Source organism: Parasteatoda tepidariorum, chromosome 7 (genome assembly GCF_043381705.1).
Source record: "Parasteatoda tepidariorum isolate YZ-2023 chromosome 7, CAS_Ptep_4.0, whole genome shotgun sequence".
NCBI lineage: Eukaryota > Metazoa > Arthropoda > Arachnida > Araneae > Theridiidae > Parasteatoda > Parasteatoda tepidariorum.
This window is the reverse complement of record NC_092210.1, coordinates 76801561-76827682: the sequence shown is the minus strand read 5'-3', so window position 1 is coordinate 76827682 and position 26122 is coordinate 76801561. Positions and strand designations below refer to the sequence as shown.

General features: G+C 26.6%; 1 protein-coding gene across 2 annotated transcripts in view; it reads right to left on the bottom strand.

The window, feature by feature from the left end:
• LOC107455667 (myoblast city) overlaps positions 1 to 26122 on the bottom strand; it is an 83088-nt gene that overhangs the window by 30741 nt on the left and 26225 nt on the right. For both annotated transcript variants that reach the window (XM_043057605.2, XM_071183659.1), the window contains exons 19-30: positions 20653 to 20750; positions 17569 to 17658; positions 15550 to 15650; positions 13142 to 13276; positions 12231 to 12410; positions 11285 to 11391; positions 9837 to 10063; positions 8985 to 9178; positions 7825 to 7897; positions 7630 to 7730; positions 3884 to 3942; positions 2031 to 2233 (exon numbers count right to left, since the gene is read on the bottom strand). In XM_043057605.2, the coding sequence (XP_042913539.1) occupies positions 2031 to 2233; positions 3884 to 3942; positions 7630 to 7730; positions 7825 to 7897; positions 8985 to 9178; positions 9837 to 10063; positions 11285 to 11391; positions 12231 to 12410; positions 13142 to 13276; positions 15550 to 15650; positions 17569 to 17658; positions 20653 to 20750 (1568 nt within the window). The remainder of the gene's footprint in view (positions 1 to 2030; positions 2234 to 3883; positions 3943 to 7629; positions 7731 to 7824; positions 7898 to 8984; positions 9179 to 9836; positions 10064 to 11284; positions 11392 to 12230; positions 12411 to 13141; positions 13277 to 15549; positions 15651 to 17568; positions 17659 to 20652; positions 20751 to 26122) is intronic.

Genomic DNA, 26122 nt, shown 5'->3' with positions numbered 1-26122 from the left:
AATGCCAAGGCTTGTACAATTTGCAATATACAAAAAAAATTTTGCTAGAATCCTTAAACTTAATATCGTCAAGCTGAAAAAAAGTTTTTAAGTTTCAAAAGACTGTATCGTTAATGGTTTCGAAAAAGATCGTTTCACCTCAATTCTAACCCAAAAGAATACCGACAGCATTTCAGTTCAGAGCCTGATACTGACTTTGTGGAGTATTCCAATAGGATAACGATCTGATGATTTGTGAATTGAAGGCAATTTCAATAACTGAAATTAAGGGATCTGAAGAAGACTGTGAATCGTCAGATTCAAGACCGTCATTCAATGAATCAGCAATAGTGCTGTAGAGACAGAAATTTTTTTTACACAAGCATAAAGAACGAGAGAAATGAATACCTTGGGGTAGTTGGAAAATTCTCTTTGTGTTTCATGACAAAAAGAGAATACACAAACAAAAATATCAGATTTTTTTTCAATAAAATAATGTTTTTCTTCCTTAAGAAATAAATTATTTTCAGATAATATTTAGGTAATTAGCAAAATATAATTTAATTTGTACAGTTTTAAATTTTTGTTTTCAAGGGAGCTTTCATATCCCCATTTTCTCATTAAATTCTGAAAATTGAGAAGTATTTTTATAAAAATGTTATATAGTATAGGAATTTAATTTTAATATCAGAATATGATAAATGCCCTTTTGACAAATGGGTATCATGATAATTCAATTGCACTACTGACTCAGATAGAGATAGTTTCTTTAAACTCTTTCTAATATCATATAATCTTTTTTTAATTTTATCTTTTTTTAATAAACAACTTAATCTTTCAAAAGCAGCTTGTTAACCTTTTTTTAGATGAATTTACATTCCTGCAAGCTTTTTAAGACTTTCTCCCCATACCACTTGCACTACAATATTATATTTTTTTTGTGCAGGTAACATAACATGCTTCCTTTTAACAAAAGTAGAAGCCATCATGGTCAATCAAAACTATATGAATAATAATGGAAAGACTGCTGAAGTAACAAAACCTGAAACTCTTTGATATCTTTAGGAACACCATTGCAACCAATTTTACTAAATAACAAAACCTTTAATTGTTTAAATAGAAAAAATTTTAATTGAAATCCTCTTTTATAGTTAAATTATAAAGGCATATTATTAAAACATAAAAAAGAATAAAACTAACTGTCGGATAGCTGAGTGGTTAAGCCATTGAACTGTGATCAAGAACTGGGGATCAATCCTCAATAGTGGATTGAAACCCAACTAGCTTCAGATTGGTGTTTACCAACTTGCCTGGAAAGTAAAGGCAGCTAGTGAGCAGTTGTGACCACATTGCAACAATCATGTGGCCACGAAATTGTAGAGTTTTAACCACTATGACCCCTTTGCACAATAATGGGTTGTTGGGGGAATGCTTTACTCTGCTCTGAAAAATAAAAAAAACTAGGATTCTGTTTTTGTTAACAGGAATATGAGTAACAAAGTTTTTAATGCATATTCTTCTATATATGAAATACATTCTAGAACATAAAAGGGGAAAAAAACTTTCAAAAATCTAATTTTTTATTGCTGTTAACTGAAAAAAATAAACACATGCCTCAACACTAAGAAGTATTTATTCAGCATTATTATTTTCTTTTTTTTAAAAGTAACTATATTGTTGTAATATGTAACATTCATTCTTTTTGGGCTAATTCAAAAAGTTTTGTTATTCGTAAAAAACAGAATGGAAGATTTAAGCACTATTTTTTATAAAGGAACAAATTTTTTTAGATAAATTTTTATTATTATTATTATTTTATTGTGAATGCGTCTCAAGCCAAATTTGCTATGTATCATATCAAATATTTATCTTTTTTCATGCACAGTATCTCTCAGACATAGAATGTATCTCTTAAAGCTATTATTTAGAGGGAAAAAAGGCAGTATGCAGAAAATTAATTTTTAGTATTAAACATATTAATAAACACACAGTTTGGATTTCTGCATGAGATTCAGCATTCACAATAATAATATCTAAAAAACAAACCTTACCTCATCAAAATTGTATTTTACATCACGGTTTGAAAAATAATCATCAGGATGAGAGTTAGAGGAGATGCGACTAGAGTAAAATTCACATTGCATCATATCAAAAAATATTGGAATAGTAGCTTTCCTCAGTTCCATTTCCGGAATCAAGGTCATTTCCAGAAAGGGACCCACCATTCCAGGCACAAAATGAATCTGGTGTTGTCCTAAAATGAAAATACCCGATCCAATATAAATCACCATAACTGCTAACATACACTGAAAAAAGAATCTAACTCATAAAAATTTTATAAGACTATTGAGTAAAATATAAACTATTCCACGCATATGGAACTTTTTAGAATCAGTAAAGGGAAATACGATGCAAAAACACTGTGTGGATTAGATCTCACAGGTGTATAAGATGTCAAACTAAACAGCCACTTAAAAAGTCATCCTAAGTATGGTTTTTCTTCATTCAAGCATCTATCTTTTCCTCGGTTTTTAAGCAGTTACTAACTCTTTGAAGATCATCTAAGTTATTGATATCTATGCAAATTAGCTTTAGTTACAAGTATTTAATGAGTAATGTTGCTTCTAACTTCACTACTTGAGCTTCAGAGGCTACTATGAGACTAGTTATGTACAAGCTTACCTTTCCTTGTTTAATTTAGGATTTTAGCCGTATGTACTTTTCCTATGACTTATAGAATATATTTGCTTTTAAGAGTCCTCTTCATTCTACTAACCATCTCATAACATTCCAATAGCTACCATTTTAAATTGTCTACAACTTTTTCCGTTAGTTTTGGTTAGTAAAATTATTACCTTTATTATATTCTAAAATTCACAACTGTGAATTTATTATGAATAAAAACTTTTTAGACAGTAGTTATAGAATAATAAATAATTTAAATTTTCCAAAAATGTACAAAAATCAGGAAATTTTTAGATTAAGTGAGCAGAACATGAGAAACTGGCCGAATCCAGAACAGTACATACATAGGGACCTGGAGCTTGAGTGCTCCAGGGCTGTGTATTTCCCGGAGCTGGATCTCTAAATTTTCTTATGCTCCTGTAATTTCATTGTATCCTAAAAACATCTTCATGTTTCAAATGTTTTTTTTTCTTAAAAAAACCATTTGGTTTGAATTGAGGTTTAACCCAAATTTGTTACTAACCCTGTTTTAATCTGTATTTTATCATGATAGTTAATTAAATAAATGTTTTTTGTCATTTAAGTTTTAAATAAGTTCAAGACAAAATTTTTGAGAAAAATAACTAATAAATTATAAACCATTACATTATAAATGTCTGGAAACTTGCTTATCTTATTTACTGCGATTTGATTAAATGACATTTTTGGAACAAAAATACCAATTTGAAATTATTTGTTTTAATAAAAAAATAAATACTAATATTGTTTAGATCAAAACTATAACTAAAATAACAATAACTTGCAGAGTATTGTTACCCCAACAGTATTTACACACATAGATTATAACATTTTTATAATGGTTATAAATGATTTTTCTAATAACTCTGCCAACATACTATTTATTTAGCTGAAGCCTTTTCTGAGTTCTAATCCCATAAAAAATTAATCGTTACTGGGACTAACTTTCGGTCTTTTACTCAATGCAATTGATTTAATAAAATAGCTGTTTATCTGTTGAATCAGAAAAGTTTGAATCAAATTGGATGCAAAACACAAAATGGAAATGCTAGCTAACACAATTCACATCAAATTTCAAGAATTAATGAGACATTTAAATTAAGAGTTTATTGCGTGTAAAAGCATCAATAAACTTAAAAAATATTTTTATTTAAACAAAGAAAATCAAAAAACAATTTTTCAAATAGTTTTTTTTACTCACCAAGATTGAACCACATAGCCCTAATTTCAAATGCAGTTTCTCGACGCATATCCTTATATCTGAATAAAGAAAATAGAGAATAAATTTATTAGAACCATAGAATTAAATACAATATAAAATTGTGTGTGAAATACAGATATTTATAGTATATGCTTCATGTACCCCAATGCCAAATGAAATATAATTAGGACTGCTTAAAATACTCTGATTGTCCAGTTCTTACCAAGGGGCATTTAGTTACAGTACAAAATTTGTACAATATCTTAAAGGAAAAAATAATTAGAAAAATTATAACAAATGAAAATAGAAAAAAAAGGAGTATGTCTTTTCCGTCCTATGTGCAAGAAAGACATCGTTCGTATATAATTCTGGAGGAAAATAAATAAATAAATCTTTCAAAAATTTCTGGAGAAAAGAAAATTTTTTACTTCATTATTTCTTGTTTTTTATTATTTTCAAATGAGAAAAGAAAAGTCATGAGCATTTCTTCCTGATTGTGAATAAGGCATCTTTTGAATATAATTCTGAGGAGAAAAAAAACCTTCCCAAAGGAGAAATCTTTCTGTAAAATCTCTGTAATGTTCCGTGACAATGTCACCATAATTCTGGCACAGGATTATTAATGCTATATAGAGTTAAACTTGGGTTTCGACATTTTGTTAAACATTAATTGAAATCAGATGGAAAAACACATGTAACACAATCTTATTCCTCTTTATGTTGTGCGATTTTATTTCTCCTCCACTCCAGTTAAGCATGAATTGGCAAGCACACACAGACACTGACGTACTAAAATGAGTTCATGTTCTACCCATAGAGGAGATATTAGGATAGAAATAGCCAGTCTATAGTTTGGTCTCTGAAAACTTGTTTAATGATGAACTGGTAAGAGGGTTACCTTTTTGGCGAAACATTTTTAGCTGGCGGTCAAATTGTACAAGAATATTTTGTCACTCTTATGACTGCTGGTCATGAAATTATAGCAGATCCTACACAATCTAAATTTTTTTTCTCATAAATATTGAGAAGATTTTTAGAACATGTTTTCTTAATATATATATACATCCCCTACAGTTGTGGCCTGTCATATAAATAATGTGGTTATAATTAATTTTAATCAATGGTTAAAATTTTATTGACATTACGTATAACAATAAAAAAAATTAAGCAACATGACAATTAAAGTAGCAATTTTTTTTATTTAAATATATAGATAAAAAAATTTTGATATTTTAAGTGATTATTATTTAGATATATTTTCTTATTTAAATATACATACACAGATAATATATATGTACATCCATCCCTACGCAGATAAACAATTCATCTTCTGCTTAACATCTTTATTTTTTAGTGTTATTCTCTGACATTTATTATTAATTTGATATTTATTTATTATTTATCTGATAGTATTCTCCGATTGTTTCCTGATGAAAACAAAATATTTGGTTTTATTTTAAAATTAAATATTAATCTTGATAAATGCTCTACAATTTGTGGTTGCAATAATTATTTATTTTAACCAATGCATAGGATTTAAATTTTAGTGAGTTACTGTAAAATAATAAAAGTATTTAAACAAAAATAACAAATTTTAGTTTTGTTATTTGTCTCTTTATTTAAATTAGTATTACAAAATTCCGTATAAGGGTATACTATGTACCTGTTGTTTGACATATTGATAGTTCTTAATTAACATTTAATATAAAAACAATTATTGATAATCAAAAAGAAAAATATTTCCTTTTCATGTTCAAAAATGAAAATAAAATATGTCTAATAATAATAAATAGCCACACCTTTGACAACCTATTTTTAATGAAACACAGCTGCGTAAATCTAGTTTTAGTCAGCTAATATTTTCCTGAGTAATAAATGTACCGTAATAAATATAAATATAAAATTTCCTAAATTAATATGAATATTCAAACAATAGTTCTATGTAATAAAATAATTTTCTAAGTGACACAAAAATAAATACTTTTCTGCTTATAAATTTTATTTAATGATAAAATTAATTAAAAGTTGATTTTATTTTTGATCCAAAAATTTATTCATTGCATTAAAGTGCAAATTAAAATATCCAATTAAATTCACCTNTGGATAAACTATTCATCTTCTTTATTTTTTTGTGTTATTCTCCGGTATTTATTTATTATTAATTTTATATTTATTTATTATTTATCTGATAGTATTCTCTGATTGTTTTCTAATAAAAACAAAATATTTTGTTTTATTTTAAAATTAAATATTAATCTTGATACGTGCTCTACAATTTGTGGTCGCAATAATTATTTGTTTTAATCAATGCATAGGAATTAAATTTTAGTCAGTTACTGTAAAATGATAAAAGCATTTAAACAAAAATAAAAAATTTTAGTTTTGTTATTAGTCTCTTTATTTAAATTAGTATTACGAAATTCCATATAAGATTATATTATGTACCTGTTGTTTGACATATTGACAGTTCTCAATTTAATTAACATTTAATATAAAAAGATTAATTGAAAATCAAAAAAGAGAAATATTTCCTTTTTATGTTTAAAAATGTAAATAAAATATATATTGTTAATAATAAATAGCCACATCTTTGACAACCTATTTTTAAGAAAACACAATCCTGTAAATTTAGTTTTAGTCAGTTAATATTTTCCGGAATAACAAAATTTCCTAAATAAACATGAATATTCAAACAGTTGTTTCTACATAATAAAATAATTTTCTAAGTAATAAAAAAAAATATTCCCCTGCTTATAAATTTTCTTTAATGACAAAATTTATAAAAAGATGATTTTATTTTTGATCCAAAAATTTATTAATTATATTAAAGGACAAAGTAAAATATCGAATTTTCCCTTGAAATAATTTTAAAAAATTATTTTCACAGCATCAATAAAAATGAAAGAGCCAAAATAAAAAGCGACTTGTTTACAAAATATAGGCATAAAAATAATGCCCCAAATCCAATGCACGCGTTTCTTCAAAAAAGCATAAAAATATCCAAAATTTTATATCAGTATGAAATTGAATTGTGATTAAAATACCTAAATATATTAATTACATTATAGTCTTTCAATTTAAATAAACATATAATAAAAATAGTAGCTATTTCACAAGTATAAAACCAATTAAATTCATTCTATTACTTTTCGTGCTAACATAAATTGCAAATAAATGTCTAAAAATAAATATATATCCTATTTGCAAAATGTAAAAGGCCTCCTTTTATGAATTTTTTTTTCAAAATTGAAAAAAAATTCGTAATATATGTTCAAAACATTGCTCCGCAGTCCACCTCCATAGTAAAAGACTGGGGATAGGGTTAATTTGAGGAAAAATCGTCCTTGAATAACATGACAACGTTCTTTGCAATGAGGGAAGGGGAACTGGTTCTCTGTATGTAAATCACTCTTCTAAGGTTCTACCATGTTCTGCCCCTCCTCACACCCCAATCAAAATGAATTCATTGAAAAACAGGTGCAGTTGCAATACTTGACCTTGAGTCATTATTCTGTTTCCTTAGCAGTCACAATGTTTAAAGGAGAAACAGCAGAACTAGCAGATGATTTTAAAAAATAAGAAAAAGTAGGAAATAACAGGAAAAAAGGAGGGGTGCCAAAATAATAGGAAAAGTAGAAGAAACAGGAGGTTTGCAGTCCCAGCACATTGTTTATTTTAACTTAAAATCAAAAATAAATTTCAATGTGGTAGTTTTTGTTACAAAATTACTGAGAAAAAACGCTTACCTTAAAACAATTTTGTTTCTTTTATTTTGAGAAAAATTTTCCAATTGTAGAGCATTCTGAGTAAGAAAAGCTATGGCACAGTGAAAAAAATTATTCCAAACCTAGCAAAATATTTAAAAACACATAAAATTAAACACTGTCACTAAACATACGAAAATTAAAAATCTCTGACAACTAAAATAATTAAAAACTAACCTGAATTTCAAATGGATTTTGGAAACGGTCCCTTATTGTCACAGAGAAATGTCGCAAAGCTTTCAATATAACACTAGAAAAAAGAAAGTTATTTAAGAACAAGACAAAATCAAAAGGCACAACAGAAAAATTTCAAATAAAATATTAGGGTGGTGTTATATGAGCAATTATATTAGTTATATAACATATTAACATCTTTTATTTTGGGTTTAATGTTATTATACTTTTTACCATTTAAATAACAAAACATGAAGAAATTGCATGAAAAGTTGTTTACTTTCTGATTTTTATTAACAATGCACAGAAGTAAAAAAAAACACAATTTTAAAGAAAAAAAGCTTTAACAAAAATTACAATAAATACAAAGAATTCTAAAAGCTAAAATAGTAGCTTAATATCAAAAAACTATATATATTACGTTCATGCAAAAACACATTTGGCAGAAAAAAACAATGTGTGTGTGCATGTGTAAATACGTTACAGTGAATGACGGAAATCAAGAGAATGTCAACTTGGTGAATGTCTGAGATATTTGTTATATCCAATTTGATATTAATTTATTCGTTGATATTATTATATTCATTCGATATTTTAATACCCACTGAGGATAGATTAGGAGAAACATCAGTGTTTGGATAACCGGTTAAACGCATACTGGGTAGTGGCACTTGATCTTAAAAAACATTGATGTAGGACATACTGGGCAGTGGCACTTAATTAGACCTATATATTTCGGGCATTTACCAAAGCGACTATGTGATTGTCAACATTCACCGGTGGAAGTCAACAACTACCAATTTTGGCTATTCACAGTAACATATATATATAACAATACTTAAAAAGAAATGAAAACACAACCTGTTTTGCAACATAATCATCTCATTCCAATCAGATGGATACACTGACTTGCTTACTAAATCTCGAAATACTAACAAAATTTCCATAATAAATTCAAGGNTAGTGGCACTTGATCTTAAAAATCATTGATGTAGGACATACTAGGCAATGGCACTTAACTAGACCTAGTATATATTTCGGGCATTTACTAAAGCAACTATGTGATTGTTAACATTCCCCGGTAAAAGGCAACAACCACCAATTTTGGTTATTCACAGTAACATATATATATAACAATACTTAAAAAGAAATGAAAACACAACCTGTTTTGCAACATAATCATCTCATTCCAATCAGATGGATACACTGACTTGCTCACTAAATCTCGAAATACTAACAAAATTTCCATAATAAAATCAAGGAGATCCGTTTTAGTAAGGAAACTATTTATATATTGAGTGTAATGGTATGGTGTCATTTGCCTAAGAACAGATATCATTATGGCCACCACATTTCCCTGAAACAGATACAAAAATGAGCATTAAGTTAGATGTAAACAAAGATAAATTTATATTATTACTATGATTACAGACACCTAGGACAATGTAGGATTTAGGATCAATATAGGATCAATATATCAATATATACCTAGACACCTAGGATCAATATATTTTTTGCATCAAAAGGAAAATATTTTAAATTTTTTAGAATAAAAAATTGTTTACTTAAATTTCTACATAAGCTTCCTTTTTTTGAGTTATCTCTATTCAAACTAGCATTTATGCCAGATTACGTAGCTACATTTGTGTACTGAGCTATAGCTATAATTGTAAACATATAATTTCCATTTTTTTTCCTACACGTAATTTAATACCAAATATTAGCTAAATATTTTTATTTTAAAATTAATTTTTAAGATATTAAATAACTGTCCTTGTAAAAATACTAGAAAATTTTAAACATTTTGAAAAACTCATCTTAACTGCACCATACAGATAATTTACATGTATTTAAGTGGGTGAAAATAAATTTCATAAACAATAAAAAAAAAGTTGTACAATTTTTTTTTTCCTGAGGACACTTCTCTTACCATAATAAATATTATATTTTTTTTAAAAAATAACTACTTCGCAAGAAAATAAAAAAGATTGTTTTATTAATAAAAAAATACTTACTACTAAGGAATTATCCCGGCTCAAATGGACAACACATTGAATAATAGTTCTTAAAACTGACAACATTATCTCAGATATATCGTTGTGTGTAGCACCACCAGTACGACTATAAAGTAAGATCATTATATCACTCATAATCTTAGCAGAAAGGTCCAATTCATCTTTACGCTTTTCAAGAAGAGTTTTGATTTGCTTGCAAATCATGGGTAACAAAATAATACGACACTCTAAAAGATAATAAAAATAATTAAATAATCAATGTAAGGAAATATAATGACATATACTACTACACTCAGAAGACATCAGTAAATTAAGGAAAAAAAATTCTGAGTATTACGAAATTCGACAATATTTGAAAACAAAACATTTAATAAAGTAATTAATTCTTAATGTAAAACAGTGGCAATTTTGTCATTTCACTTTATTTATAAAAGCAGACTATTTTTAACAAAAACAGACGAAATTCCACATCAGGCAAAACATGAAAATGATACCACACTTTTGAGAAATCAGAATTCATTCATTTAAAATTATTGTATATTAAGTAAATAAACATAGCAGACAAACAGAAAAACATTTTGTTTTTAAAAAATGCATGATTCTAAATTATAAAACAATAATTTGTTGAAATAATACAGGGATAATGAAAATTGAGAATTAAAAAAAAAACCTAGCATGTCAATACTCTCAAGGCGTTTTAAGTTCCTAACTTAAACATCCAATAGACAAACTCCAGAAACAATTAAGAATAATAGAATCTTAATTATACACTAAATGATAGTCAGTCCGGAAAAAATTGATTTTTTATTTTAATCCTCTATTGCACAAGTGTAAATTACAGTTGAAAAGGGAAGTGTTAAATCCCGCAATTTGATAGGGTGTCAAAATCTTCGACAATTCTCGGTTACGGGGTAAAATTACATTTTCCCCTGACAATTCCTCATCTTTTTTTTCGATTTTCGTTTTCCCTGACAATAGCCAGTTTTTCCCAATATTTCAGGAGCGTATGAACTCTGCATAAAATTTGTTTTGCTAACATCAATTCAGAGCACACACAATGTTCTTTGATATATGAACAAATAATGGAAAAAATTGTAATTGCTTGAGGCATCAGACAGCAAAAAGGTCTTCAATGAAAGATATTTGGATCATTGTGATTTTACAGTAACTGAAAAAGTAAGTTGAACCAGGAAGAAATAAAAACACCAAAAATTTGTATACACATAATTTTAAAAAATTTATTTTAGATTACTTTTGGAAATCATAATTAAAATTCAATTTTTTTAACTATTTTAATTTTAAATTATTTGTCGGAAGAAAATTATAATTTTCTGCAACAAAAAAAGCTATTATGATGCAATTTATAAGATTTAATTATTTCATAAATATTAAAGATAAAAATCTAATGAGATCAAATTTAAAATGAAGAATTAACAAAATAATAATACCTGGTATTTGAAAAAGCTCACTATGGACTAGATCATTTACACATAACATTTTTTGTCTTGTGAGACGATCTTGAGGAACACTATTAATTAACTGAACCAGAATGTTACTAAAAAGCAAAAATAAAAATTTAAAAGTCATCAGAGAGATGTAGTTTTGGGCATAGTGATTTATTGCCCAAAAATACATTATAAGATTTAAAACTAATTACTATTTTAAAAGTAATTACTAGTTTTAAAAGCTAAGAGTTCTAGTATAAAATTAAAAATTCATAATCACTTGAATTCCCATAACTCATAATATTTCAGTATTTTAAAGATTATGTTAATAATTATAAGCAAAAAAATATGCAATAAATTACATAATTATAAAATGTAAAGAAATTTTGTTACTAAAACTTTCTTTTTAAAGTTCATAATAATTTTAAATAGTCAAAATAAAGCCTGTGTTTTCGTCAACACTCTATTACATTGACAATATGCACTTGAATTTAGAAATGAAAGCATTCAATGTAGATGTGCATTCAATATTATCTCATTCATTTCAAACCCACTAAGTTTTGAATGAGCTTAATGTTCATGTTAAAAATATAATTCCTAAAGGATGTAAAATTAAAAACTCATAACTTGAAAGATAAAATTAATCTTATTTCTCATGTAGATTCAAATCGAACAATGAACAAAAAAGATATTGCCTTGATGTATGGAATTCCCATGAATATGCTTTCAAAAGTATTAAGAGAAAGTCAAAATATTGTTGAAGGATATGAATCTATGAACCCTTAATTACCAAATAATTGCTGTTATTTTAAAGTAAAAAATGAGAACTAGTGGCAATTTGAACATCTATTAGGAAAAGCTTTTCATCAACTGAGCCAGATTCGAGTAACAGCAAATTGATTGTCTTAAAGTATCAAAATGAAAGTTTAAAAAAATGTATTCTAGTTACCTCAATTCCATTCCATCAAAGACAGTTAAAATATCAGGTATGGCAAATGGAAAATACTTTAGACAAGCACCCTGAACAAGTAATGTAGAATCTGTTACATAAAGCATCATAGCAGTAAGGGAGTGAAGCAATTCTTTCAGAGAAAGCTCAAACTGTTCCCTTCCTTTGTCTTCATTCAAACTGAAACATCATTCTTATTAGCATAAAATAAAAGCGCATTTAAAAACTAGAAAAAAATAATAACTTAAGCAACAACTTTGCTAGTAACATAGAATAAAATTTTACAATTGGAAACATAAGGAAATATGAATAAAATAAGAATATTTTGAAATAGATTTTTGCAACTAAATAAAGCTAAATGTAATACTGTAATATTAAAATAGAATTTTTCGTTTAACTTAATTGAAATTTTAAACTTTAAAAAAAATTGCATTTAATATCTTCATATAGTGATTAGAATCCCTTATCGAAATATAAAGTTTACTTCTTAAGAAATATTGATTTCTTAATGCTAGTCTATTATAAAGCTATATATTTCAAGTGAAATTAGTATGTGTTAAATCATGATCCAGTATATGAAGGATAGACATGGTATAACACTTAAAATCATCACATTATTAATATGATTGATTTTGTTACCTATACAAATAATCTTGACATTACATAATTCTAAATTTGTTTTTAAAAAAATATTTTAACAGCATCAGTAGCATTACGAATAAGGCAAACATTTCTTGATAAAACATTTTCAGAAAAAGTCTTTTCAATTTAGTTGAATATAAAAGACTTCTAATTGTAAGACCAAATTAAAAAGACCGAACAGAAAAAGAAAGATAAATTTTTATTAAAAAAATTTATAATTAAAAAAATATCATTAAAAATTACATATACAAAAGAACTGGAAAACTTACGCAGCAAATAATTGCCGAGAACGGACAATGAACTTAAAAATATATTCAACTGACTTCATTGTACGTAGCAGAATTTCCTGATTTTCTTTTAGACCAGCATTATCAACATACTGCTTCAAAACAACAATTAATTTGCTAAAACAAAAAAATGAGTTAATGATTTTTAAACATACTTAAATACATAATAATGTTAAAAACATTTAACATAATAAATAACAAATAACGTTTAAAAAAATGTGCAAATATTCAAAATCAGATCAATATATTTCATAATAATTTTATCTGATATCTGATTCACCCCATAAAATATTATCCATATTTTTAAGATAAATATAAACATAATAAAAATAACTCGATAGTAATAAAATCAAAACTTTCATATACTTAGTAATGATAAAACTGTTTACAACATACTATTTATTGCATTTTAGTTTATTTATTTTATTTTATTTTATTTCATTTATTTTATTTTTATTTTATATTTTTGTTATTTTTTTATTTCATTTTATTTCAGTTCATTTTATTTTATTTATTTTACTTTTATATTTTTGTTATTTTTTTATTTCATTCTATTTTAGTTTATTTATTAATTTATTTATTAAACTTCAGTTAGATTTTTCAAATTGACTGAATATTAAGTTAAGGATTCATTAAAATCCGAACAAGAATAAAACATCACATCAGTAGACATCATTATTTGAGAGGAAGATGTCAAATTATAAAAAATTATAGTTTTCTTATCTTTGAAAAAGAGATATTGCCTTTGGTTAGAAATTTGTTTTTCAACAAAATTTGTTTAGAAAATGATCTATGAACCAAGTGCATACAAAATACACCATTTCGAAGTTAAAAATAAGAGGTCAAATAACACACTACTAACTTGTATAGCAGAAAATATATAAATCATAAAATCCTTTAGAAGAGTGAATAACCAAACTAAGAGAAGATATATATAGAATTTTGAACTAGGCAACAAAATAACTAACGATTGTTAGACAAATGCATTTAAAATGAAATCTGTTTAATACTTCACAAATCTAATTATATCTAAATCATAGTAGTGTTATTGATGATCACTCACTCTACCGTTGCCACCAAATTTGCTTCGATTTATTGAATTTAAATACAGTAGAATTTGAATTTAACATAGCCCACAAATGACAATTTCATGCTTCTTGTGTCTTTTCAGCTTAATACCTTTTCATTCCCTACACCAATATTGTAAAAAAATTCTGGTATTTAGTGTACTATTTCCCTAATTACCAATTATCTAACACTATTTCCCTGAATGACTAATGTATCGGAAAAAGCATAGAAAAGGTAGTTTTTCTGCTGTCCAGTCCCTGGAAAATACAGATAGCTTTTCAGAACAGAAAGCTATGTGAGAAAAATTTGATGACTTGTGAATCATAGGCTATTTCAGTAAATTGAATTAGGAAATCTAGTAGTATTTTAGCAAGTGATTAACTATGAATTTTCAGATCTACCACCAACATTTAATAAAGCAGCACTGCAAAGACTGAAAATTTTCTACCAAGGGCATGAAGAACAAAAAAAATGGATGCCTAGGAATTGTTGTAAAATTCATTATGTAAATCAAGACAAAAAAAAGGTACATAAACAAAAATGTTGAGTTTGTTTTCCATTAAAATAATGTAAGATTTTCTTCTTTAGTTTCAGATTAGTTAAGATTGCATTTAGGTATTAAAATATAATTAAATTTCTCTAATTTAATTTTTAGTTTTCATGGAAATTTTTATAACCCTGATATAGCGAAGTACTGTTATTTATGTCATTTTTGTTTAGCTTGATGGGCATCGAAAAAATCAAAGTTTTACTACATATCTTACAAGAACAAAATATTTTAAACTAAAAATGTATTTTGTTATGAAAAAAAAATTGGATTTTCTGGGTGCATGACAGTTTCTAGACAAAAATCATGGGAGTTTTCAGTCTGTGACATATTTAAAAGCCAACACTAGATGAGATGCATTTAAGCATGACTCAAAGGGCTGCCAATTTAGATAGAGTTTAGATAGAGCACCAATTTTAGTGTTTAATAAGACTTATAAATACAAAGTGAAACATGCTTAAAAATTAATTGAAATTAAAAATCATAAATTATTTATAAAATAAATGTCCAAGAATGCTTGCACACAAAAATAATCAAATAATAATTTTCCTTCATTAAAACTGCTTTAATACATTAGCAAATTATATTAAAATAAAGCACAATTTTTTTCTCAATTTTATGATTTCATCCAACCTATTATTAATAAACTCTCTTGAGCCGACATCTAAGAATGTTATGTATTTTACAAACAAACAAAGTATTAATGCTGAAGAAAATAATTTCATAATAATTAAAAAGAAATACATAGCAAATTTGAATTGTTTTGATTGCTTACTTGTAAGTTAAAGTTGCACTAAAATTTTCTTTAATGTATAAATCTAAGATTGGTCTGAAGTGATGATATTTTCGATCAGATACCAAACCAATAATAAATATCTGTAAAACAAATAAACGTAAACATTTATTAGATAATTATCACAGATAGATCAGTTTAACGGATTAATAAATTATAGACAGTTCATCAAAGTTTTATTCTTCCCAGTTTAATTTATACTAATTTTAAAAATAAAGTAATAAAAAACATGCAGGCTACTTCATAACTATGGGAGCAAACTTCGTGAAGGAATAACACACAGTATTGGTAATGAAACCAGCAAGTCAATTATAAGTGCAATCATATCCTCAACTTTCACCAAAAATTGCTCGAAAATACTTGTGTGATATAAATATCAAAATTGCCTGGAATATCAGTAACTGTTTGTCCCAACTGAGATTATAACTTAATAAAGAGCAATCACATACGGGCCAATCAGTTTGCTTGTATTTCATGATGTTTCAATTCTTTGTGATGAAGTTGACAATTGAAAATAAGCATAGTGACAATGAAGATAGGGAGAATGATCTCACGTGAATTTTGATCAATGAAACAGATCCGTTTTGGGATGCTAAAATATAATAACCATTTTTTTCTTTTTTAAATTCTAGCATTAAAAGTACTTTTATATTATGAGTCAGTAAACTCAATGTATTTGATGAACTGTACCACCAACCTACAGATCATTTTAATGGCCATAAGTGCAATAAACTATTTTGCAGTTAAATTTTCCATAAAAGAATATTTGTTAGTTTTCAACAAATAAAATTGTTTCATTAGAAGTTTTGATTTCTTCAGGTAGAAATAATTTCTGTTTTTATGTAGTTAAAAATGTTACTTTCTCACGAGAATTTCCATAAAAAATATTTGCCAAGAAACATACCAAATTTTAATGCATCATTTTAGCATATAAAATATTACATACAGATTTTATTATTTTTATTTTAAAATTTTAATCTTTCTTTTTAATTTTTATTTCTGCCAATATTAAAAGTAAGTTATCTGTTGATTGTAAAAACAAACTTTTATTTCCTTAATTTTTGAAATAATTATTTTATTTTTGTCTAAGAGTTCTTTTAATTTTTGAAAAGCTTATCATGAAACGATGGAAGTAGTAAAACTTCATGTGTGACAAATAATCAGTTTGCCTGCCACAAACATACTCCATTTTATGGTAAATATTCAAAAGTTAATACACTTTATTAGGAGTAATTTTTAATAAATACAAATTCCACAATCTTTACTTTCCCATTGCTTTCTCTTTTTTTTCTTGTTTGTTTCTACATATTCTGCTTTTTTTTCCTTAGTTATTTTTCGTTCTTTCTTTCTTTTTCTGGCATATATTATTTGGCATAATATTTTGCCTAGAATCATTCAAAGTTAACATAACAAACTTCTGGTATGTTAGGTGAATAATGTGAAGTGACTAGTCAAGAGAGGTCGTTATATTGAGCGTCGACTGTATGAAACTGTTTTATCAAAATTTAATTAATTTAATAGTTTCATTGCGTCAAGTCAGGCACCAACTCATTAAATTTCGAAGTCTATTTAAACATAGTTATTTACACACATGTAATTAAGATAGTTTAGTTTAAAAGAATTGGTTCAAATGCACACTAACAGATAGGGGACAGTACTCCCAGCCTAGCACCGTACAATGACATTTTAGGTCAAGTGTTACCATAAAGTTCTAACCAAAATCCCTAGAAGTTTGCTTCTCTAGTTTTGAATCAACCTATAAAAAACATACAGATACTTTTCTTAGAATACCCTCACACTCATAAAGATCTTCAAAATAAATAGAAATAATATAATGCACAGTTCTTTGTTTAGTCCATAGTTCATTTTCTAATAGCAAATACTATTCCAAAAAGCGAACGATTATTTTCTAAATCTTAAAAATAATTCAAAATTATGTCCAGAAAGCATTTTATCAAGATAATGAGGACTATTTATCTAAAATAAAATATAAATACTTACTAGAGCTTCAAAAACTAAATTGTCATACAATTCTGAGTCTGAATTCTGCATTAGAATGTTGAATAAAGCATCCAAAGTATCTTGTAAGAACTGAAATACAAATGATTCAGTGTTAATTAATGATTAAATACTATATAACTCAAAAGTAGAAATTCAGTTTTACAAAAAACAATTATGATAGTAAATGCATCCAGGTAAAATTTGATTTTAAAAAAAAGAAATTATTATTATTCTTTTAATTAAAAATCTTAAGAATACCAAACAAAAAGTTATAATGACAATACACAAGAAATATTAAAAATAAACTCAATTTATAAAGTAAACTAAAATATAGATCATATTGGTATTAACCTACTATCTTTAGGGGGGGAAAAAGACGCATCCAGAGTGCAAAAATAATAATAATATGTAAAAAAGCTAACATCCAAAATAAGATCATACCTAATGAACAGACTTTCACATAATTGGACTCATTCTTAATAGTTTAAGGGCTGAACTTTAAATATGATATTTTAAGATACTAAATTAGACACAAAACCCTACTTTCTGTAAATAAACATACATTATTTTGTCAGTTTTAGATTCATAACCCAAAACCTTCAAAATATGAGGGGCTCTAAGCTGGAAAATATGGCCTAGTTAAGCCATAAGTACAGTTCAAGCAAGAAAGTAGTCGAAAGTTTGAGCCTCTTAATGTTAATTTCACTTTCTATATATTTCCCCTATCTCAATCATACTTTTACATTTTTATTCCACAACTGTTTCACAGATTTCCCACAAATTTCGGATTTTGTTATTTAAAATTAGATAGATTAAATTCATTGATATAAAAATTTGTATTTAAGAAGAGTCAATTTTTTTTAATATAAGTAAATTAAAAAATAAATAAAAAATTATAAAGAAATGTCAAAAAAAATTTTTTACATGGAATTATTTTTAGATAAACAATTTTATATGCTGTGCAAAATGTTTTTGATTCCTTTCATAGCAACAAAGATATAGCGAAAGGTGCAAGAAGGTTAAATTAATATTAAGGAGACTAAGTATTCGACTTCTCTCCTGCTAAAACTAATACCATGGCTATATCTGAATGCCAATAATCCAAATCCCTCGAAAAAATTTATGAATACACAGAGACAATACGTTGAGCCATTTCACAACTTAAAATATCATTAACATCAATTAATTAGCATATTTAAGGTAAAACCTCTGAACCACATTAATATTAAACTAAGTTTTCTATAAAATACTAATAAACTTATTTTTCTATAAAATAACAAATGCTAATATAAAACCATTTTTGAAGCAAACTTATTTAAAATTCATTTATTTTTATTAAATAGAGCAAAGCATCTTATGCTCTTGAAGTTAAGCCCCGTAATAATTTTAGAGGGTTCGTGCCAGAAATGTTGTTTCTATCTTAATTAAGCCTACTTTACTGACATTGGAAAAAAATTGAATAATTTAAGCAGAATTGTTAAACGAACAATCTAATAATAAAAGCATGACAGTTAATAACCCAAAAGAGACCCCACTAGAATGCAGAGCTTGCCATTCTACACAAATTCTGAATTCCCAGCAGAAAAAACATTTGATTGTTTATATTATAGATGAAAAATTAAAATGTGATTTTTATAGAATAGTTTCAATAATGTATAAGTAATTTCAATTTAAGAAAAAAAATTTAATTAAAAGTGTATCAAAATCTAAGGCAATAGTGCAAGTGAAGTTGAAAATAAAATATATTTATACCTATTTGTCAAAAAAGACACTTATTATCCAGTCATATTAAAATGAAATATAAGTAGTATACAACATTATTTGAAAATAAAACCTTGATTTTTAGAATTCGATGCAAATTGGTTCAAATAGAATCGAAGATCTTTAAGATGCAAACCTTGAAAGCTGGGGCTTTGCATTTTATAGAATTTTGTATTATATAGATTGTTTCACTTATCTTTAAACTTACATAGTGAATGAAGAAAAATTTGTCTAAAACAAATCAATCTTAAAATGCCTTAAAATAATTTTAACATACAAATATTTAAAAACACAAAATATGTACTTGAGTATTCATAATTCACAGAAATAAATTGAAATTTTCTGCAACATTAGAACCAGAAACAAGCAAATTAATCAATTTTGTTTTGCTCAGCTTTTGAAATTTTACCCTCTAATCAAATAATTAAAAAATAAATAATGTAAAAAAATTTATAGTTCCTGCTTAGTTATAACAATTTCTTAACTGAAAATTTTATTATTTACTCACACAAAGGTAGTACGGTGTACTGAGAATTGTGTTCTGTAGATCTTCCACACTTATATTCAATGAATATAACATTTTAAACAAGAATAAATAAATGAATAAACAGAAAGAATATCTAAGCATATGCCTTAATATTAGAGAGCTGTAACATATTCCTTCGATTTAAAAAAAAAATTTACTTATATGACATAGGAGAGATTTCAGATCAGCAAAATAAATCAAATCTAAAATTAAGTTGCGTGAATTACTCTATCAATTAAAATTTAGTTATTAACAGACTACAGATAACATTTGTTAAAAAAAAAGAAGATAATACAAGATAAAAGATATTAAAGAAGTTTTCAAAATAACCAATCAATTTAAGTGTTGTGAAGGCGTACTTAGTTAAAATAATTTTTTAAAACTTGTTATAAAAATAGAGTGTTATAAAAATAGAGAGTTAAAATAGACAATAAGAAATAGTAAAAATGTTTAACCATTATAATTTGGTATTAGAACATAATTCTTTGATAACAGAGAGTGCTAAATAACAAAACTTGAAATTACTGAGCAAGCAAAAACAAGAGTATAATAGTTTATGCAATTAGTCTACTACATTTATTTTATAAATAGCATAAGGCAAAATTAACTTTTTTTAATCAATTGTAAAAAGGAAACATTAAAAAAATTAAGAATTATTTTCCAAAAAAAAAAAAAAAGAATATGGTGTTTAATATTCAAATAAGTCGGTATTAAAATTTAATAAATTTTTTATTGAAGTTGAAAAGAATATATAAATAAAACTTAGTTAATGAGAAGTATAAAGCTTAACATTTTACTTTTACAACTTCTTCCCCATCCACTTTCATAAGTGACACAAGATTACTTTCAAGATTCTCTGGATTAGACCACCATTTTAAAAGTCCCAACAGATCCACTGCAAAGAAAATTATGCGTAAAAGTTATGGCATATATTTAAGGAAAAACAAAAAAACACAATTTTGATAAATAGAAACACCATAGCTTTGATTTTTTTCTTTTCTAAAAACATTCATAAATGTATTTCATTCATTGATCTGGATTTCTGGGAGAAACTTTACATCATTAAAAACAAATATTCTACTGTTAATGTTCAAATATTCTGCTGTTCCATATTTTTTAAATATTTAGAAAACATGAATTTTTTATTTTTACTATTAATTTAATGTTGTTACTTTTTAAATGTATATTTATTTCAACGAGTGTGATAATGAATTGTATTACTTCAATTAGTATAATAAGGAAATTATATATTAATAATGACAGTCTCCATTTAATATCAATTCACCTTCATCCTTTTTCTGTTTTAAAAACATGATCCATTTCTTATTCTCTCAACAAATTGTAATCAAAGTTTTCCGTTTTTGGTAAGGATTGCTGTTCTAATTAATTCACACCCCAAAATTAGAAAGTTACATAGCATTACATACATTAGAGTCATGTCAATAGATAATCAAACCAAACAAAGATTATTTTGAAGGCCCTCGCTGGAAATCATTTTTGAAAAGATCATTTTAATATGTATGAAATGTAACAATTTTTAATTAAGATATTTTTGAACATTATAAATGTTCCTACTTTGCCTCCATTACAATAAAACAAAATAGGCAAAATTTCTTGTTATTCAGTTATTGTTTTATACTGAACAAAAAGCTTGATTTAGCTATTAATTATTTCTTCGTGATTCACCAAATTATAAAAAGTGCTCGGCTAATAAGCAAATAGTCAAATTTTCATTTTATGAGGTAGGTAAGTTAATTGTTAACCGAGCTTAAAGTAAAAACATAAGTGACTTCTTAATAAAAGCCAGTTCTTTGCTCTGAATATAAACAAAAACTGTTTCTGAAGCATGTGAAGAGGTTTTCTCTCCCTCATAAATACAAAAAGCAAAGCTCGTTACGTAATAGAACTGGCTGAACCACTTTCCCTGCTTTGGAGATCATCTCACTGATGAAGTCTGTTATGAGGAAAACAAACTTTCATAATAAAAGTCAAGATGCTCTGCCCTATTCATGTTGAGTATTACTAAATATAGGATATAACTTAATCAGAGATGAGAGTAGTCAGAAACTAAAAAAGAGGAAATTCAAGAATATATATATAAACAAAAATTTGACAAAGAAAGTGCGATTTTTAAACGTGTAAACCATGTGANCATAATACAGTCATGCTGAACCTTATTATACAAACACTTCCATTTATTGTCAGTATAGAGTATTATCCTAAAAATCTACTCCTAATATCAGAGATGAGAGTAGTCAAAAAGTAAAAAAGAGGAAATTCAAGAATATATATATAAACAAAAATTTGACAAAGAAAGTGCGATTTTTAAACATGTAAACCATGTGATTATAAATCCCGATATGAGGCTTTTAAATCACGTGAATATGAAACTCTACATCGAATTTAAAAAATGCGAAAATACGAATTATGATGTGTAATTTTTACATCAAGAAGCATAATTTTAAAATCGCGCGATATTACAACGGCAAAAATGAATCACGACATTGGATTTTAAGCTCGTCTAGCTACATAGGGTTTTAAAAGCCTGTAAATACAAATCGCGATATTGGTTTTTTAAATCTCATAAATAAGAATCGCAATGCACAATATTTAAATGGCCTGAATAAGAATCGCAACGTTCAACTTTTAAATCAGGTAAATACGAAAATCGATGTTTGATAATAAAATCGCGATTTTAAAAATGCAAAAATACAAAACACGATATTAGATTTTTAAATCTCGTAAATACGAGTCATAATGTACGATATTTAAAAAGCGTAAATAAGAATTGCAATGCGCAACTTTTAAATCAGGTAAATACGAAAATCGATGCTTAATAATAAAATCGCGAATTTAAAAATTCAAAACACGATATTAGATTTTTAAATCTTGTAAATACGAGTCATAATGCACGATATTTAAAAAGCGTAAGTAAGAATTGCAATGCGCAACTTTTAAATCAGGTAAATAAGAAAATCGATGATTGACATTAAAATCGCGTAAATAAAAATCGAGATATTTGCAGAGTCTGGACTTGAGATTTCTAAAAGGCTTGCTTGAATTGTTTTTTGTTTACACAATAAATAAAAATTTACAAGATTAATTGAATGAGCAAATAAATATTTTCACCGCAAATTCACCTCTATTTTTTTTTGTTTGCTTTCACTCCAGAATACAAGAAGCGCCGACGTCTAAATTACGAAAATACGAGCTATCCCACCGACGAATAAAAAATACGGGAAATCTTATTTTCTGTGCCTGAAATCGGAGAAAATAGCTAATATAAGTAGACATGCGGAAGGGTTAGCAGCTAGGACGTAGTTTGAATTTTCTGTTTTTCGTTGAAAATCGTAAATAAATATAATTATTTGACTTCATCGACTGAATTTAAAAAAAAAAAAAACGGGATATTTATTAATAAATAAAAATTTAAAAAAACTAAACTTTTAGAGAATCTGAGTTTTCGATAAAAAGGCTGAAATTAGAGAGACAAAAGCAAAAAGAATCTCATTCCTGTATAAAGGTCAATCAGTTTTATCCCAAGGAAATGATTTTTATAGAAACTTCAGCGGAAGGAATGAGGACTTCAATAATTTCGCTCCGAGGAAAATTAAATTCCTCATAAAATATTTTAACTTGTGCAAAAAGAAATTTCAGCGGAAATTAGCGGGAAAAATGGAAAAATCTGAGAAAAAGCGGAAATCCGCGGAAGAATCGCATCCCTGTAATACATAAATATGGTACTAATTTTTACAAAAGCATACCTGACAACATTAGAGAAATAAAATAACGTAGATTTTACTAGCGACATTTTTTAGGCTACGAGTGTACAGTTTTGATACATCATACATAATTATGTAAGTCAAAAAGAGAAATTCAAAATTGGAAATAATATAAGCACTTACATTTAGCGAAGTAAAAAATATGCATATAAATCTTAAACTAAAGATTTTTAAACGATGATCAGGGTATCTGCTACATTTTAGATTTTCAAATCCATGAATAATTCCAAGAATTTTTCATGACTGAACGAAGACTTATTTTCTCCAACAAAAACACAACAATAAATTTAAAAAAGCATTATAATAACATTAATTGTAATGATAGATATAACAAAAACTGTTATACTCTGCCTCTTCATATTTATACATTTTAAATTTGAAAAACAGAGGAAAGAAAGAGTTGAAGCAATAAAATAGCTGAAAAAAATACAAAAGCAAATATTTATTTTCTGCAGAATTATATTCCAAAGATATTTTTATTGTTCATCGGAAAGGATAGAAATACTCCTGATTTTTCAGTTCTCATTTCGGAATTAAAAAAAAATTCACCAATGAACGGCTTCCTTCAGACAGAATTTTAAATTGATAAAATAAAAATTTTAAAATCATAGAAATTTAAAAGATAATTCGTTCCAGAAATTATTGTTTTTTCTTTCATTTTTTGAAAGAACATCATAATTTTTTAAGAACATGATAAAAACATTTTAGATTTTAATAAAGTATGACTGTTAGTAGGCATTTTGTTAGAAATTCAGATATTCGGTACACCATGAAATTGGGGGGGATTCCATTTTTAAAATGAGATTTTTTGGTGACCTAAATCTATGACTTTCCATGATTTTTTTTAAAAAAATAGTTAAAATCATGACATTTCATGACAAATTTTGTTCAATACCGAAATTCATGACTTTTCCAGGTGCACAGATACCCGGTATATATATGATTTATAATTACTTAAACTTTTTTATATTTCACAACCATTGTTGAACAGCCCACCTAATTTTTGGCTTCATGACTACTAATGTTCCAACTTCATAACCTTGTAATTTTGAACCTAATTCAGAAGACAGGGAAACCCCTGGATCAAATATTGGAATAAATTTGCCTTTGTGGAGGATTTTTTGATGAAACTAACCCACATTTTTGTTACATGGAGATAAAAACTATGAAAACCTCCCATAGTTAGCCTGATGGCAAGGGGACTCTAACCCATGTTCCGCCTACCACTGAGGATATTTATGTCAGCACTGTGGTGCAGAATTTATATCGCAAAGCCATCGCGGGGATTTGAACCCGGGGAATCTCATTCGAAGGCGAACGCTCTATCCCCTGAGTCATCAGAACTCCTACTTAAACTATTAACACTCAACATACTGCAGTACTAGCAGTAGCACTATTTGTTAAGGAATAAGAGAAGTATTTTTGACATCAGATAATTTATCACCAAAATGTTATTTTTCTAAAAAATACCAAATAGTTACCAAATATTTTAACTTTCTTGTTAGAAGCAAATCATGCTTTCTTATTTAGTACTCAGGGAAAAAAAATTAAGTATTTCTGAAGAAAAAAAAAAACAACAACAACAACTTGGTTTTCATCAAGAACTTAACAAATCCCAGGTTTTTGATGACCTAATTTTACCATACTCAGTATTCCATGCCTCTTCATTTTTTTCTTCTGAAGTTTTGTTTTTAATCATTTCCTTTAGAAATTAAATTATATGCAACAGTTATTTTCACAATATTTAGAGTAACTGAACATTTTCTCAAACTTTCTGTTCCCTATTTTAATCAGGCCTAGTTCTCAATTATTTTTAACTCATTAATCTTTCCATTGCTTTCACTAATCTGCAAATCAAGATCATTTCCCCTTTTTTCTAGTTTCTTCCCTTTTCTTTTGTCACTAGTTTTAGACTTTTTTTAAGCTTATCTTCTTTTAATAGGTTAATGACTTTTTCACAAGTAAATTTATATCTGGCTGAAGCACTTAGTTAGTTTGAACTCGTACAACCTTGATTCATCCATAATATTAGAGCTTTTATTCAAGTTAAAGTGATTTAAGCACTATTTTATATAAAATTTCCATTCTTTAGGAACAGCAGCAAAATTTGAAGGATGGTGAAATTTTAGGGACAGGGTGCGTAGCCAAATGTTTGAATCAAAAATAAGCACTTTTTAAAAACTTTTCAAGCACTTAACAAAAGTTTTCAAGCACTCAAAAAATTCATATTCAATCAATGATATTATTGAAAAACAAAAACTTTTCATAAACAGTTTTAGCGTTAAAAAAAACCAAAAAGAAACGGGCGTAAATCGAAACAATCAGTACTTTCCCACATCACCGAGTGAATTCAACTTGACCCTGAACTCAGAACAAAAGTACCCTTACCCCCTACGTCAAAAAAAGTGTTAGAAGTAAAATAAAATAAACAAGAACAAAATTAAAATAAATTAAAAAGAAAAACATTTCATAAGGATCTGATATT